We start from the raw sequence: 14,969 nt of genomic DNA on the forward strand, positions 1-14,969 counted from the left end.
CCCCCCCATCCCTCTCCCCCCAGTGTTACACCATACTCCAGTACAATACACAATACACTGTACTGGTCATCACACTTTGCCAACCCACTGCCCCCAGAATATCCTTCTATTACAGCTTTATGTCATTTTCCAGCTTTTAGAATTCTTAAGTGGCTGTGCCATACTGCAAAATAAAGTCCATAGGCTTAATTGTCCACTTAAGGCCTTCAAAAATGTAGACTAACTTTAAACTTTTGATTTTATTTTCCATTACTCCTCATAATATATATTAAGCTGGTAAACTGGATTATTCAAAGGTAAGGTGGTATACAGAAAAAGATCTTTTGAATCCTAGTACTATCATTTACCAAATATATGATCTCAAGCAAATTACTTTAACCTCTTTGATCTTAGTTGCCTCATCTGTAAAATAAGACATAAAAATAACAATTTATGTGGTTTGTCATAAGCAATGGACATGTATAGTGTTAGCATGGAGCCTGGTACCTAAATAACCTTGAAATGTAGGTTCCTTGCCTTCTGTTTCACCCACTGTCTTCCAGTTGCTCCCTTTGCATGTGCATTCTCTCACTTCTTTTTCTTTTCTTGTTTCTTTGCTCATACCATTCTTTTTGCTTGTCCTTCCATTTTCAGCTTTTTGGATTCTTTTTTTTTTTGAGTCAGAGTCTCACTCTGTCTCCCAGGCTAGAGTGCAGTGGTACACTCACGGCCACTGCAGCCTCAATCTGCTGGGCTCAGGTGATTCTTCCCCCTCAGGCTCCCAAGTAGCTGAAACTACAGGCACGTGCCACCATGCCTGGCTACTTTTTTTGATTTATTGTAGACATGAGGTCTCACCAAGTTGCCCAGGCTAGTCTCAAACCCGTGGGCTCAGGCATTCCCCTCACCTCGGCCTCCTAAAGTGCTGGAACTAAGGGCTGAGCCACCACACCCGGCTAGCTTTTGGATACTAGGTTTTCTTTTTACTTTTTTCATAAAGCCTTCCCTTGCCCTTGCCCATTCTAAATTCCCAAGTAATGTTTTTTTTAACCTCTGTATCATTTGTGATTTTTTTTCTCACTCTTGTTATGTACTTGTTTGTTCTCTCTACATTGAAATTTCTTCCTCAAAGATAAGGACCTAATCACAGTCACTTGGTTTTCCCTATTGTTCTCAGCATACTGCTTTGTAGCCACCAGGTTCTGTCAATATTTATTGAGCAAACTGGTAAAACGAGAGAACCACCACTCCTCATGCATGAGTCAAAAAATAAGCCAGTAAGCAATGTCACTGCATAATATGCTAGAGAAATATAATAGTAAGTGAATCTACATACCAAAAGAAAGGACTTCTACCAAATAAATAGGTAGAGACAAGAGTCACTGGAGAAAGAACTGATTCTAGGCCTAAGATAGTAAATGTGCAAGTTGGTCCTAGAAGATGTTGACATACCTGAAAGCAATGAAACTAATGAAGGCTACTGGCATTCTGTCAAAAGAACTCCTAGGAGTTAACGTGAATGAGTCCTCACTGGTCAAAGATGGACAGTTTAAACATCAAATAATAATAATAGCCATTGCCTGGCATGGTGGCTCAAACCTGTAATCCCAGCACTTTGGAAGGCCGAAGTGAGAAGATTGCCTGAGCTCAGGGGTTCAAGACCAGCCTGAGCAACCTGGTGAGACCTCATCTCTACAATAAATCAAAAAATTAGCTGGGTTTGTAATCCCAGCACTTTGGGAGGTGGTAGCGCATGCCTAAAGTTCCAGTTGCGTGGAAGACTGAGGCAGAAGGATCACCTGAGCCCAGCAGGTCGAGGCTGCAGTGGCCATGAGCATGCCACTGCACTCCAGCCTGGGTGACAGAGTGAGACTCCAACACACACACACACACAAATCAGCCGTGGAAGTATATCAGATATATTCAAATCCATAACCTTATAATCATACTAAAAAGGAAAAAAATTGATTCCTTTTAGAAGAACTTAAGTAATCAGTATGACCTTCTGAAAATAGATAAATAAAGAAAAAGAATAAAATATCTTGCCCTTTCTGTAAGATTATACCTGAGGTTAAAAAAATAGTTGAAGAGGAAAAGTTGTCTTTTGATATTGTTTTGTTTTGTTTGAGTCAGGGTCTCCGTTGCCTAGGCTGGAGTGGAGTGGCACGATCACAACTCACCGCAGCTTGGGCTCAAGTGATCCTCTTGCCTCAACTTCCCTAGTAGCTGAGACTATAGGCTCATTCTACCAAGCCTGGCTACTTTTTTTATTTTTTGTAGAGACAAAGTCTTGCTATATTGTCCAGGCTGGTCTCAACCTCCTGGGCTCAAGCAGTCCTCCTGCTTTGACCTCCCAAAGTGCTGGGATTATAGGCATGAATCACCACACTTAGTTGAGGGAGTTGTTTTTTGTTTTTTTTTTTTGAGTTGGAGTCTCACTCTGTCCGGAGTGCAGTGGCTCACACCTGTAATCCCAGCACTTTGGGAGGTGGAGATAAGAGGATTGCCTGAGCTCAAGGGTTTGAGATCAGCCTGGGTGACTCAATAAGACCTTGTCAGTAAATAAATGAAAAATTATCCAGGCGCAATGGCATGTGCCTAGTTCCAACTACTTGGAAGGCTGAGGTAGAAGGATCTCCTTTGCCTAGCAGGTCAAGGCTGCTGTAGTGGTAAGCATGCCACTGCACTCCAGCCTGGGCGACAGAGTGCGATTCTAACTAAAAAAAAAAAAAACAAAATAAGAAAACCCCTAAGAATTAAAAGTGGAATGAAGCAGAAAGGGATTGAAAGTTTTTGTGGCCAGTCGTTGTGGCTCAGCCTGTAATCCCAGCACTTTGGGAGGCCAAGGCGAGAGGATTGCCTGAGCCTGGGGGTTCGCGACCAGCCTGGGCAACTTAGTGAGACCTCGTCTCTACAATAAATCACAATATTTAGCCAAGTGTGGTGGCGTGTGTCTGTAGTTCAGCTACTTGGAAGACTGAGGCCAGAGGATCACCTGAACCCAGCAGGTCGAGGCTGCGATTGCCATGAACATGCCACCTGTACTCCAGCCTGGGCGACAGAGTGAGCCTCTGACTCAAAAAAAAAAGAAAAGAAAAGAAAACTTTGGTAACTGTTTTATGAGAATATCACTTATCTGAAATGTTTGAGACTAGAAGCATTTCAGATTTTGGATTTTTTCAGATTGTGGAATATTTGCATCCACATAATGATATATCTTGGGAATGGGAGACCCAAGTCTAAACATGAAATTCGTTTATGTAGTACATATAGCATAAAGGTAATTATATACATACCTTAAAATAACTTTGTGCATGAAACAAAGTTGTAACTGTGTTTTGACTACATCCTATCACGTCAGATATGGAATTTTCTATTTTGCATAATGTCAGTGCTCAAAAAGTTTGAAATTTTGGAGCATTTTGAATTTTGTATTTTTGGATAAGGGATACTCAGCCTATACCTTAAATTGCAGTAAAAAACAATTAAAGTGACTGGCAAGATGATTCACACCTGTAATCTCAGCACTTTGGGAAGCCAAGGATTGCTTGAGACCAAGAGTTTGAAACCATCCTGAGCAATATACATATAAAAAAAAAAATAAGAAGACCTTATCTCTTAGGAGGGGGAATAAAGCAATTAAAGCAAATATATCCTAGCCTAGAACTGTTGACACCTCTCATTTAGGCTTTTTAAGTATTTCTTGGGTTTTTATGGTTTTATTCATTTTCCTTACCATTGCTGCCAGTCATTTCAAGAGATCCTTCAAACTGCTCTTAAGTGTAGAGTAGTATTGACCTTTCTACTCATTGTAGGAATGGAGTTATAACCAAGCTACAGCATACTCCAAAAGTTTCAGTCGCCCAGTCTAGGGCTTCAAAAAAGTTTTAAACTTATCAAGTGAACATGGCTTTTCTAAGTACTGTTTGTGTGAAGAGACTATAGAAAAGACTGGTGTATACTACAATGTAAATACATTAACTGAAAAGCAAAAAGAAGAAAGAAAGAAAGAAAAGTCTCTATAAGTGCACAGAGGGGAAAAAACAGACATGGCATTCAGCTCAGATAGTCTTAACTCTGAGTTTGAAGGATCTCATAATGATAGCAGGTAATTGCAACTTGTTCTTCCACCTTGCTTCCTCACTTCAGACATACCTGGTTCTCATGTTTTAACATTTCTGAAGTTTGAATGCGGCTTATATATTTATTGTGGCAGTGTTCCCATGTTCCCCATACCTATTTAAATTGTGTGTTTTACAATAATTTTGTCTTTGAATCTTGTGTCTAAGTGATTTTTTAGAGCAAAATATGTTTTCAAAGTGCTTCATAGAAAGCTTTATTTAGAGCAGTATTTTTTTTCAAATTATTTTCTCCATAATATCAGTTCTTATATAAATGTTCTTCAAGGAGGAAGGGGAGACTCACTAGTCAAATACTTTTGGAAAATGCATCTTACATTTACAGCTTCATAATGGTCAAAAGTACTTTAAACTCTGAGAACGCCCATGGTTGAAAAACAAAAAACATCTAACTCTTTTATTTATTTATTTATTTTTGAGTTGAGATCTCACTCTGTCACCCAGTCTGGAAGGCAGTGGGATGATCACAGTTCACCGCAGTCACAACCTTCTGAGATCAAGTGGTCCTTCCACTTTAGCCTCCCTAGTAGCTGGGACTGTAAGTGTATGCCACCACACCCAACTAATTTTTTGGTAGCGATGAGGTCTTGCTATGTTGCCTAGGCTGGTTTTGAACTCCTGGGCTCAAGTAATCCTCTTGTCTAAGCCTCCCAAAGTACTGGGATTATAGGCATGAGCCAACGTGCCCAACCTACAACAAGTCTTTAACCCTTCTACCCAAGATTTTCCTAAGTCATCTGGCTCCCACATCATTTTTTTTTTTTTTGAGTTGGAGTCTCACTCGGTCGCCCAGACTGGAGTGCAGTGGCCGCTCCCGGCCACCGCAGGCTCACCTGCTGGTCTCCAGCAATCCTTCCACCTCAGCCTTCTGAGTAGCCAGAATGACAGGCATGCGCTACCACTCCCGACTGATTTTTTTATTTATTGTAGAGATGAGGTCTCACTGCCCAGGCGGATCTCGAACCCGCGGGCTCAGGCAATCCACTCACCTCAGCCTCCCAAAGGTGCGGGATTACAGCCACCGAGCCCAGCTCCCACATCATTTTTTGTTAACGCTTGCATTTTTGGAAATACTGCTATGTGTAGTTGATTAATATGAGTATCAGAATAAAATGTTTTTATCAGGTTGCTTTAAATATTTGCCTGTTATAAATAGAAAGGATTAATATTGTTATGTATCTGTGTATCTAGTTATCCTGAGAATCATTTCAAAGGCATAGTTCACTGGACTAGGTTGTCAGCTCAGTCAGACATGGTGTGTTTTTTTGTTGTTGTTGTTGTTGTTTTGTTTTGTTTTGTTTTTTTTGAGTTGGAGTCTCACTCTGTTGCCCAGTCTGGAGTGCAGTATCATGCTGCTGGCCACCACAGCCTCGACCTGCTGGGCTCAGGTGATTCTCCCGCCTCAGCCTTCCAAGTAGCTAGTACCACAGGCATGTGCTACCATGCCCAGCTACTAAGTTTTTGATTTATTGTAGAGATGAGGTCTCGCCGTGTTGCCCAGGTTGGTCTCAAACCCCTGGGCTCAGGCAATCCTCTTGTCTGTCCCTCCCAAAGTGCTGGGATTACAGGCATACACCACCACGCCTGACAAGACATGGCATTTTTTAAACTGCCTTCAACAGTACATCAACTCTGCACTGCTCAGTCAGTACTAACCCTTGGTTCCCCTCATAGATTTGTGCATCAGTCCGTTTGCTGAACTTCAGGGTGATGTATTTAAGCAACAGAATTCTTGATGTAATGTATTACAGGTTTTCAGCTCTGGCACTACAGTTTTATTCTGGAACTTATTCCAGTTATTTTTCCTTTAAAAACAGCTATTACCAATTTAAATATATTGGTAAAATGTAGGTACTGCTGGATTTTCATCTTGTGTTGTGGTCCTGTGTTTATTGTAGGCTGTTTCTAGTAAGTCCTTTAGGGAGCCATAGAGCTGGGATAAATCTCTCTCTTCCCTGTCTTCTGCTGGGGAGAGGAGGTGAGGTGATTCCTACAAATGAACATGAACTCTGCTTCTTCAAAATAAGAAACATCTTTGCCCAGGAGTAATAGAAGCTATAACATGTTAAGCAGACATGTTCTTCAGCATATTCAGTAAGCATTTATTAAATACCTACTTTGTACCAGATGACTCTGCTAAGCATACAGGGTTTAAAAGTGAGATGCAGCCGGGCTCAGTGGCTCAGCCTGTAATCCTGCACCTTTGGGAGACTGAGGTGAGCGGATTGCCTGAACCCACGGGTTCGAGACCCGCCTGGGCAACTTGGCGAGACTTTATCTCTACAATAAATCAAAAAATCAGCCGGTCGTGGTAGCACGCGCCTGTAGTTCCAGCTACTCAGAAGGCTGAGGCGGAAGGATCGCTGGAGCCCAGTAGGTCGAGGATGCAGTGGCCGGGCCACTGCACTCCAGTCTGGGCGACAGAGTGAGACTCCAACTCAAAAAAAAAAAAAGCGAGATGCAAACAATCTTTGCTACCCTCAAAGAATTCAATCTAATTGGCAAGACAACAATTGTGTCAGTGATAACTCTTCATAATGCATTGTGCTTAATGTTACAAGAAATAGATATAGGAGGGGATATCTGACTCAGATACTGAGCTTTGGAGAAGGAATTAGAAAGTCTGAACCTGGAGGATAAGTAGTAGCACTTGGTCATGTAGGCAAGGGGGTGAAGGATATTGCTGACTGAAGAGACAGCTTGTGTAAAAGGCAAGGGCGGTGAAAGATAAGGTATTTGGAGACTGCGGGTAGCTTGGCTTTGTATAGGATATCCAAGATAGCAGGATAGGGAATGAGACCAGAAAGGAAGGAAAGTGATGAGACCAGAAAGGAAGGAAAGAGCCCAGTGGTTCATGGCCATATTATTGTGTTAGGCAGAATTTAGAAGACTATCAAATAGATGGTTCTTAATCTGTGATTTAGCACTTTTCATATGATCAGTTAGTTAATGAAATTCAATACTGAATAAACTGCAAAAATCCTTAAGTTTAATTGTGCATTTCCAGATGATAGCCATCACTTCATGTTTATAGTATCATTTTGATGATTCATGGGCCTGATCATTTAATAAGTTACCCCCAAACACATTTCTATTCTTAAAAATCAGTTTTATTGAGGCATAATTTACTTACAACATCAATTTTATGTGTACAATACAGCGAATTTTGGCAAATATATACAGTTTAGTAACCACCACTCCTTCCCCATTAGCTTGTAATCAGTTTGGTGAACTAAATAAATTAATGATTTGAACTCTGGAAGATGTAACACAGTATCTGAAGAATAGAGAAAAGAGAAATAAAAAAACCATCAACCTTAAAACCAGAAAACAATTTTTTTTCTATAAAACCTACACATAGAAAAGCTTTGTACAAGTAATACTTTCAGAGGTTTTGTCTCTTGAAATCTTTGGTAGGAAAAGGAGGAGGTAAGAGGCAACAGTAAGAAATTATCTACAAGGTGACTGGTGAGATGTCATGAAAAGATGTTGGGAGATGGAGGAAAAAACAACCATCAAGAAGACAAAACAAAAATGTTAAATATTGAAATGGGAACCTCAGACAGTAGCAAATACCTCTGGTTCTTAGTAGCAGAGTTGTTGGCAATTTCACTTGTCTGAGGTCTTGATTTTCTTACCCATAAAATGAAGGATTTAATGACATATTCTAAACTGTATTAGGCAGAACTTGAGAATTTTGTGAGGTGTGATTAGGGGCAATACGTTGGGGACAGGAGAAATTATATGATACAAGCTCTATTAGAAATTTGGAAATAGTTAGCATTAGATTTGATACCAACAGATAGGAAAAAAGTACATTTTCTCCCCTCAATTGTACTTCCGTATATTCAGCTGACCTTTTATTGACTGTTGCTATAGAACTGGAAAGTAGGATACTTTTTGAAACAGTTCTATTCATAATTCTGTCTTGCAATTGTGATTCATTATAAGCAGGGATGAGTTTCTCCAGGGTATTGAATATTATCGTTAAACCACCAGATTTTGTTTCCCAGAAGTTATTACTTTTAAGAATAAAATATATGTTTAGATATGGAAGGCAGAAAGTTTTATATTTTGAAACAATTATTTTATCCATGTTATTTGTTTGTTTTAACCAGTTACCCATGGGTGTATTGTTTCCACAATAAAACTTTTTCTACCAGATGGTATGGAAGCCCGACTCCGCTCAGAGTGAGTATAATTTAGTGCTGTGAAGTTTTTGGATTAATTATTTTGATTACTAATAGTCTAGATGATGGCATACACTAAATACAGTACTTCAAAATTCTTTTAATGTGTAATGTTAGAAAACTGATGTAGTACTTCGTTGGAATATAATACATTTAAATTGTTTTTCACATTAGTTGCAAATCTAGCAAATAATGTATCAGAGGCAGAGGTTATTTTCTTTCCAAATTTAACTTTGCAATTTATATTTTGATGAATAGTTCTTAACAGTGTTTGGAGTTTGTAAGTTATTAGTAAGTGATAACTCCATTCCTTTTGATCTTCATTTAATATAGGACTTCTTAGACTGTGATTGCCTCTGAAGTTAATGCCAGTGTCACAATCTTACAGGACCTTGAGAATGTCAATACAGTTAGTTAGTAGCTTATTTTGGTGGGAGTTTTTTGAGTTTTTTTCCCAATGTCATGTTTATTTTTTTGTATAGAGTAGTGTAAAGGTCACTTAGAGTGTAAAGATACTTGAAAGGGAGAAATGACTCATAAAATCTATACATGTATACAAAATGTATACATAAGTACATTTTGGCTTTGCGCTTTTCAGAGATTATCATTATGAAGTATCATTAAAGGGAGTTGAGCAATTTTTAAACTTCAACATTTTTTATTTTGGAGGAAATCTTTGAGTATGCTAGAAGCTTCTTTCTATAGCCAACATAATATCTTCTGTCCTTCAAAATCAGAGAATGATCTGAGATGGGAGGTTAAGAGAAGCAGTAAATTGAAGGAAAAATAGCACAGTGAATAGGAAAGAGAGAGGGAGAGATTAAGCAGAGAGAAGGCCCCTCTCATAACTTGTGGTAGTCTGTACTTTCATTAGAATCATATTTTATGCTTCAGTCAGAAGTCACTTTTTTTTTAGTTTTAAGAATATCTGAAGCAAAGCAGAAATTTTAAAGCATTTTAAATTTAAAACAATCTGTTTCCTATTTTCAATTACAGTTATTAAAATTGTAATAAACTTTAGGAATGTTAATGTAACTTGGCTTTTAAGGGTCAAGAGTTAAGGTTTTAGAACTAAGAATAGCTATTAATCAACTGATGATATATTGCTTCTTAAAGACCTTGATGTTTGTTTTTGATAATGAGATTTTTCTTTCATGGAGTTAAAAGCTTGGAGCAGTTACATAAGGAATCATCTGTGTGCCCAGGTTCCATCAAGTAGAGGATGTGAATTTTTTCAGTCTCATTCATTCAGTGAATTGTATCCCCATCCCTCTTGTTTCTCCAGTTCTTTTCACCTTTATCCCTCTTTCTTTCTCTTTCTCTCTCTTTTCTTTTCCTTCTCCCTCCCTCCCTCCCTTCCTTCCTTCTTTCTTGTTGGAATCTCACTCTGTTGGAAGTGCAGTGGCATGATCATGGGTCACCACAGCCTTGACTCCTGGGCTCGGATGATCCTTATGCTTCAGCCTCTCAAGTAGCTGGAACTACAGGTGCCTTCCACCATGCCTGGCTAATTTAAAAAACTTTTTTTTTGTAGAGACAGAGTCTCGCTACATTGCCTAGGCTGGTCTCAAACTCCTGAGCTCAAGCAATTCTCTCACCTTAGCCTCCCAAAGTACTAGGATTACAGACATGAGCCATTGTTCCCAGCCTGATTTTTCTTATGTGGTTAAATATTAACATTTAAATTTTTTCTGTCAATTTAATTATACATAATCTGACTGACTTTCTGAAGAAGATAGATTTTGAATAGGAAATTCTCTAGAGCTGGAGGAAGATCAGAATGTTCTTTAGACGTGGGTAGTCCACTTTAAAGCCTGACTCCACTTCTTCTGTGACTTGATCAGGCCATACTTTTCTCATTTGAAATCTGAAGATAATTGTACCTACCGAGCAGGAATTTCAAGAGGACTAAACAAGATATAAAGAGTATAGTATAGGGCCTGGCATGTGATAAGCACATGATAAACATGAACTATTTCTGTTATTGTAATCTAATTTTTGTAAAAGCAACTAAGATACTTTTGGATATGCTAAAATGCCTAGATAAGGTCCATTGTGTACATAGCATTTAAGTACTTTTAAGATCTTCAGTGGGTGATTCTCAAAAAGCTGATTCTTTTTCTTTTTTGATTTTTATTATATTACGCAAATAATTTTCTAATGATAGTAAACAAATTGCCTATAATCCCACTACCCTAGCATTAGATAACTATTTTCATTTTCTATGTTTCCTTGTTCTGGTTTTTATACACACATGAACTTTTTAATACTTCAAACAAAATACTAGAGGGGGCTCAAAAAACCCTGGAATTTATAAGTAGAAAATTGTGTATTTATTCTTGCATGTTTAAATTTTAGTCACCTTCAAAGTACTCTCCATTTGATAGCAGTGCACCTATCAAGATGCTTTTTCCACCGCTCAAAAGTTTTTGAACTAGTCAATTTGGATGCTTTTTAGTGCTTCTACCGTTTTTTGTTTCACCTCTTCCAACATCAACAAAACGTTTCCCTTTGAGGACTTTTTTCATCTGATGAAACAAAGTCATTCCGGGTGAGATCAGATGAATAGGAAGGGTACTACTGACTGAATGGAGGTCATGCTGTTTTGGGTCAAAAACTGCTGAACACTAAATGTGGTGTGGGCAGGTTGTTTGTGTAAATCATTCATCATGAAATAGGCAAACACATTGAAAGAGTTTCCAAAAAAAATTCTTGGAAGCCAAACACAGCCTCTCACAACAATGCTAGCTGGTATACTGATGCTGATGGATTTCTAAAACACTTACCTAGCGGAAGAAGCCTGTACTGCAAGGGTCCCACTCTCCAAAAGATAATTCCAGTTTTTGGGGGGTCACCTCTTGTATTCCTATGTCCAAAGTAGTTTTTGTAAAATACAAGTGTATGTTACTTATGGAATGTATCGCTGGATCTTTAGCCTTTTGTTTGTTGAGATTTTCATGAAAACAGAAGATTTTGTACTTGGGTCACTAAGAAAGCTGGATTTTTTAAATTTGTTTTTTAAATCTCCACTAACGCAATTTGTTTCCATTATACTTCCTTAAGTTCATTTCCCTACATGTGCATACTTGCAGAGAAAAAGGATATATGCCCAAAATGGTTATATCTGGGTGCTGGCAATGGGCAATTTTCACTTATTTCCTCATGACTTACTTCACACATTTTCCATAATTAATATATATTACTTATATAGTAAACAAAAATAAACAAATGTTTAAAATGTCTATTCCAGTGTCATGGAGTAGAGAAGAAAAATTAAAGTTACATATAATTTTTTTTTTTTTTTTTTTTTTTTTTGAGTTGGAGTCTCACTCTGTCGCCCAGACTGGAGTGCAGTGCCACTCCCGGCCACCGCAGCCTCGACCTGCTGGGCTCCGGCGATCCTTCCGCCTCAGTCTTCCAAGTTGCCGGAATTACAGGCATGCGCTACCACGCCCGGCTGATTTTTTGATTTATTGTAGAGATGAGGTCTCGCTGCCCAGGCGGGTCTCGAACCCATGGGCTCAGGCAATCCACTCACCCCAGCCTCCCAAAGGTGCGGGATTACAGGCTGAGCCACCGAACCTGGCTTATATATAATTTTTTAAAAACCTTTATTAGGCACCAACTTCATTTGGAACATATAATCAAAGTAGTACGATAAAGGATTGTATAGGCTCAGTGAAGTCTATACAGGATATCATGGGTGCCCAGAAGGGAGATGAGTGCTGGTACTTAATATTTCTTTTTATTCAATACTTTAATGTATTTGTGACTAGTTAGATTAGAGCAGTTCTTAGAGTGTTTGTAATTAGGGTGGGATCAGAATTATTCCTATTTTTAAGTTGTACCTGATCAGTTTCTCGGCAGCTTGCACATGATTAACCAGTTGAATTAAGGAACTTTACCCAGTCAGCCTTCAAGCTGGCCATTTCTAGAGTGGCCTCTAGGCTGTGAAGTGATTAATAACTGGTAGGGAACATGGGTCCCTCTATTCACTTCCAACACACATATAGTATCTTACAGGGCATTGTAAAAATAGGTATCTTAGCTTCCTTAGCTGCTCAGTTCTCATGGGAGTGGTAGTAGTGATTGAGTGCTTCTTACGTCCTAGGCACTGTTTTAAGTGCTTCATTCATATGAACACAATAGCCCTATGAGATTGGTTTTATGATTATTTTCACTTTATGGATGAGGAAACTGAGACTTATATTGATTAGACAGTTTGCTTTTCAGCTGCGAAGTAGCTGGAATTTGGACACAGTATAGTTTCTAAGCCTGTATGCTTAGCTGCCATGCTACCTTTCTGTCAGTAGTACTTTTTCAGGTCAAAAGCCAATTACTACCAATTAATGTGGTCTATTTAATGTTTTGTTTTAAAGTGATATACTGAGTTCAGTTTCAGATACACATCTAAGCTTTCAGTTAGCTTCTGTGGTAACTGGATGGAGAACAGTAATTATTATTGTTTGGATTAGTTGTCTTCACTGGAACAAGTTTCTAAATTATACACTTTATTTCCAGAACATTGCTTTTTAAGACTTTCTGTATAAGAATGCTTAATTTTAAAAGAACTTAATTTACACAGCCCAAAATTGAAAGCAGATAATTTTTAAAAGAGTACTGCTTTTCTGTATAGAAATTCTTAAAATCAAGAAATTTACCACAGCCTACAGTAAATAGTGGATCCTCAGAGGGCATTTAATACATTGTGGATCTGGAATTTGGTTTTAGAAATATACCAGTGTGTAAAAGATAAGTTTATATTTTTGTCACTTTGTTTCTGAAAAGCTGTATGCATTTATAAAGGATTAAAAAATAATTCACATTCTTTTAATTATATGAAGGCAAATGTATCAACCTTGTGGTTTAAGATATTCTGGTGCTCTCATACCCTGCTTCCTCTGTTGTCAGGATATAGATAAAAATTCTAAATTTTACTTTTCAGTGTCATCCATGCTCCATTACCAAGTCCTGTTGACAAAGTAAGTTACTAATGATTATTTTTTCTAAACCAACTCAGATATCTTGCTTTGAAAATGTTTGTGTTTAATGTTCTTAAACTAGAAACTTTCTCTTATGTATCAAAATATATAAAGTACATATAGCTATATAGTTATTGTAACCTTCTGAACTTCAATATCTGGAAAATCTAGGATAGATCTTTCTTTGGGGAAAGCTTTTGATGTCTCAAGTAAATTGTTGACTGTGTAGACTAGGAGTTCCTGTTTTGTGTCTAGTCAGAGGTAAGATGTGTTAGCTATTACTTTTTATTCTGAGATACAGTTCTGTTTAGAAATTTGTTAATGTGGATGGTTGAGTTTCTTAGTGCAGTAACTAAACTATTGGGAAATATTTTACATTTTTTCTTCCATTTGAATGAAGAGTGGAAGACTGCTTGAAGTAGAAATTCTGTTAGATTCTTTTTTTAAAAGTAAAAGTAATTAAACATCAACTTCTGCAATACCAGGAATTATTTCAGAAGTAAATAATGGTTTTGCTGATTTAGAATTAATTTTTAAAAATATTGCAGACTCTCTGCCTTCTAGTCAGCATAATTTTTGTTTTTTGAGTTGGAGTCTCACTATGTCACCCAGACTGGAGTGCAGTGGCCACTCCCGGCCACCGCATCCTCAACCTGCTGGGCTACGGCAATCCTTCCGCCTCAGCCTTCCAAGTAGCTGGAACTACAGGTGCGTGCTACCACACCCGGCTGATTTTTGATTTATTGTAGAGATGAGGTCTCGCCAAGTTGCCCAGGCGGGTCTCGAACCCACGGGCTCAGGCAATCCACTCACCTCAGCCTCCCAAAGCGCGGGATTATAGGCTGAGCCACCGAGCCCAGCTTAGTCAGCATATTAATAAAAATATAATTTCTGAGCTTGATAAGGTATGGTGTTATAGCATAATTAATAAGATAACACATAGGAATAAATGTTATAGCACCCCTATAACCCTCCTCCTCTTCCTCCCCGCCCCGTTCCATTCTTCTCCTCTTTCTTCCTCTTCCCTCCTTCCCCTTTCTCCTCTTCTTTCTCCCACTTCCTTCTCCTCCTTCGATCTCCTCCCCTTCTTTCAGAATAATGCCGTAGTTCTATATTCCACAGCCTTGAAAAAACCCTTATAGAAGACATTTCTTCTAACAGTCTTGAGTTCTAAGCAGCTTGACTGTGATTTGGAATGTTTAAACACCACTATCTTCCATCGTAATAAAGTTAAAATGGAGATTTTAAATAAAATTAAACCTGGGAAGATTTTGGTACCTCTGTTTTCATAGCCTCTAGCCATTGGACAAAGTATTGTATTTCATGTTTCCTCACTCCCCTACACGTACAAATGCTGTTTTGAAGATGGCTACTTCTAATCAGTGTGACTTGTTGACTTATTGAAGAACTATTTAGTGATGAATTTTAAATGGAAAATATGTGGATCTGTTGGTTTAGAAGGTTTTATTTCTGGGTTAACAAAAGGCCTTGGCCGGGCTCGGTGTCTCAGCCTGCAATCCCACGCCTTGGGAGGCCGAGGTGTGTGAATTGCCTGAGCCCGCAGGTTCGAGACCCACCTGGACAACTTGGTGAGACCTCATCTATACAATAAATCAAATAATTAGCCGGGCATGGTAGTGCGCGCCTGTAGTTCCAGCTACTTGGAAGGCTGAGGCGGA

General features: G+C 38.6%; 1 protein-coding gene across 5 annotated transcripts in view; it reads left to right on the forward strand.

The window, feature by feature from the left end:
- SLMAP (sarcolemma associated protein) overlaps positions 1 to 14,969 on the forward strand; it is a 163,511-nt gene that overhangs the window by 71,041 nt on the left and 77,501 nt on the right. For all 5 annotated transcript variants that reach the window (XM_008059402.2, XM_021713071.1, XM_021713072.1 and 2 more), the window contains exons 3-4: positions 8,237 to 8,309; positions 13,254 to 13,290. In XM_008059402.2, the coding sequence (XP_008057593.1) occupies positions 8,237 to 8,309; positions 13,254 to 13,290 (110 nt within the window). The remainder of the gene's footprint in view (positions 1 to 8,236; positions 8,310 to 13,253; positions 13,291 to 14,969) is intronic.

Source organism: Carlito syrichta, unplaced genomic scaffold (assembly GCF_000164805.1).
Source record: "Carlito syrichta isolate Samal-C Ts95f unplaced genomic scaffold, Tarsius_syrichta-2.0.1 Scaffold304026, whole genome shotgun sequence".
NCBI lineage: Eukaryota > Metazoa > Chordata > Mammalia > Primates > Tarsiidae > Carlito > Carlito syrichta.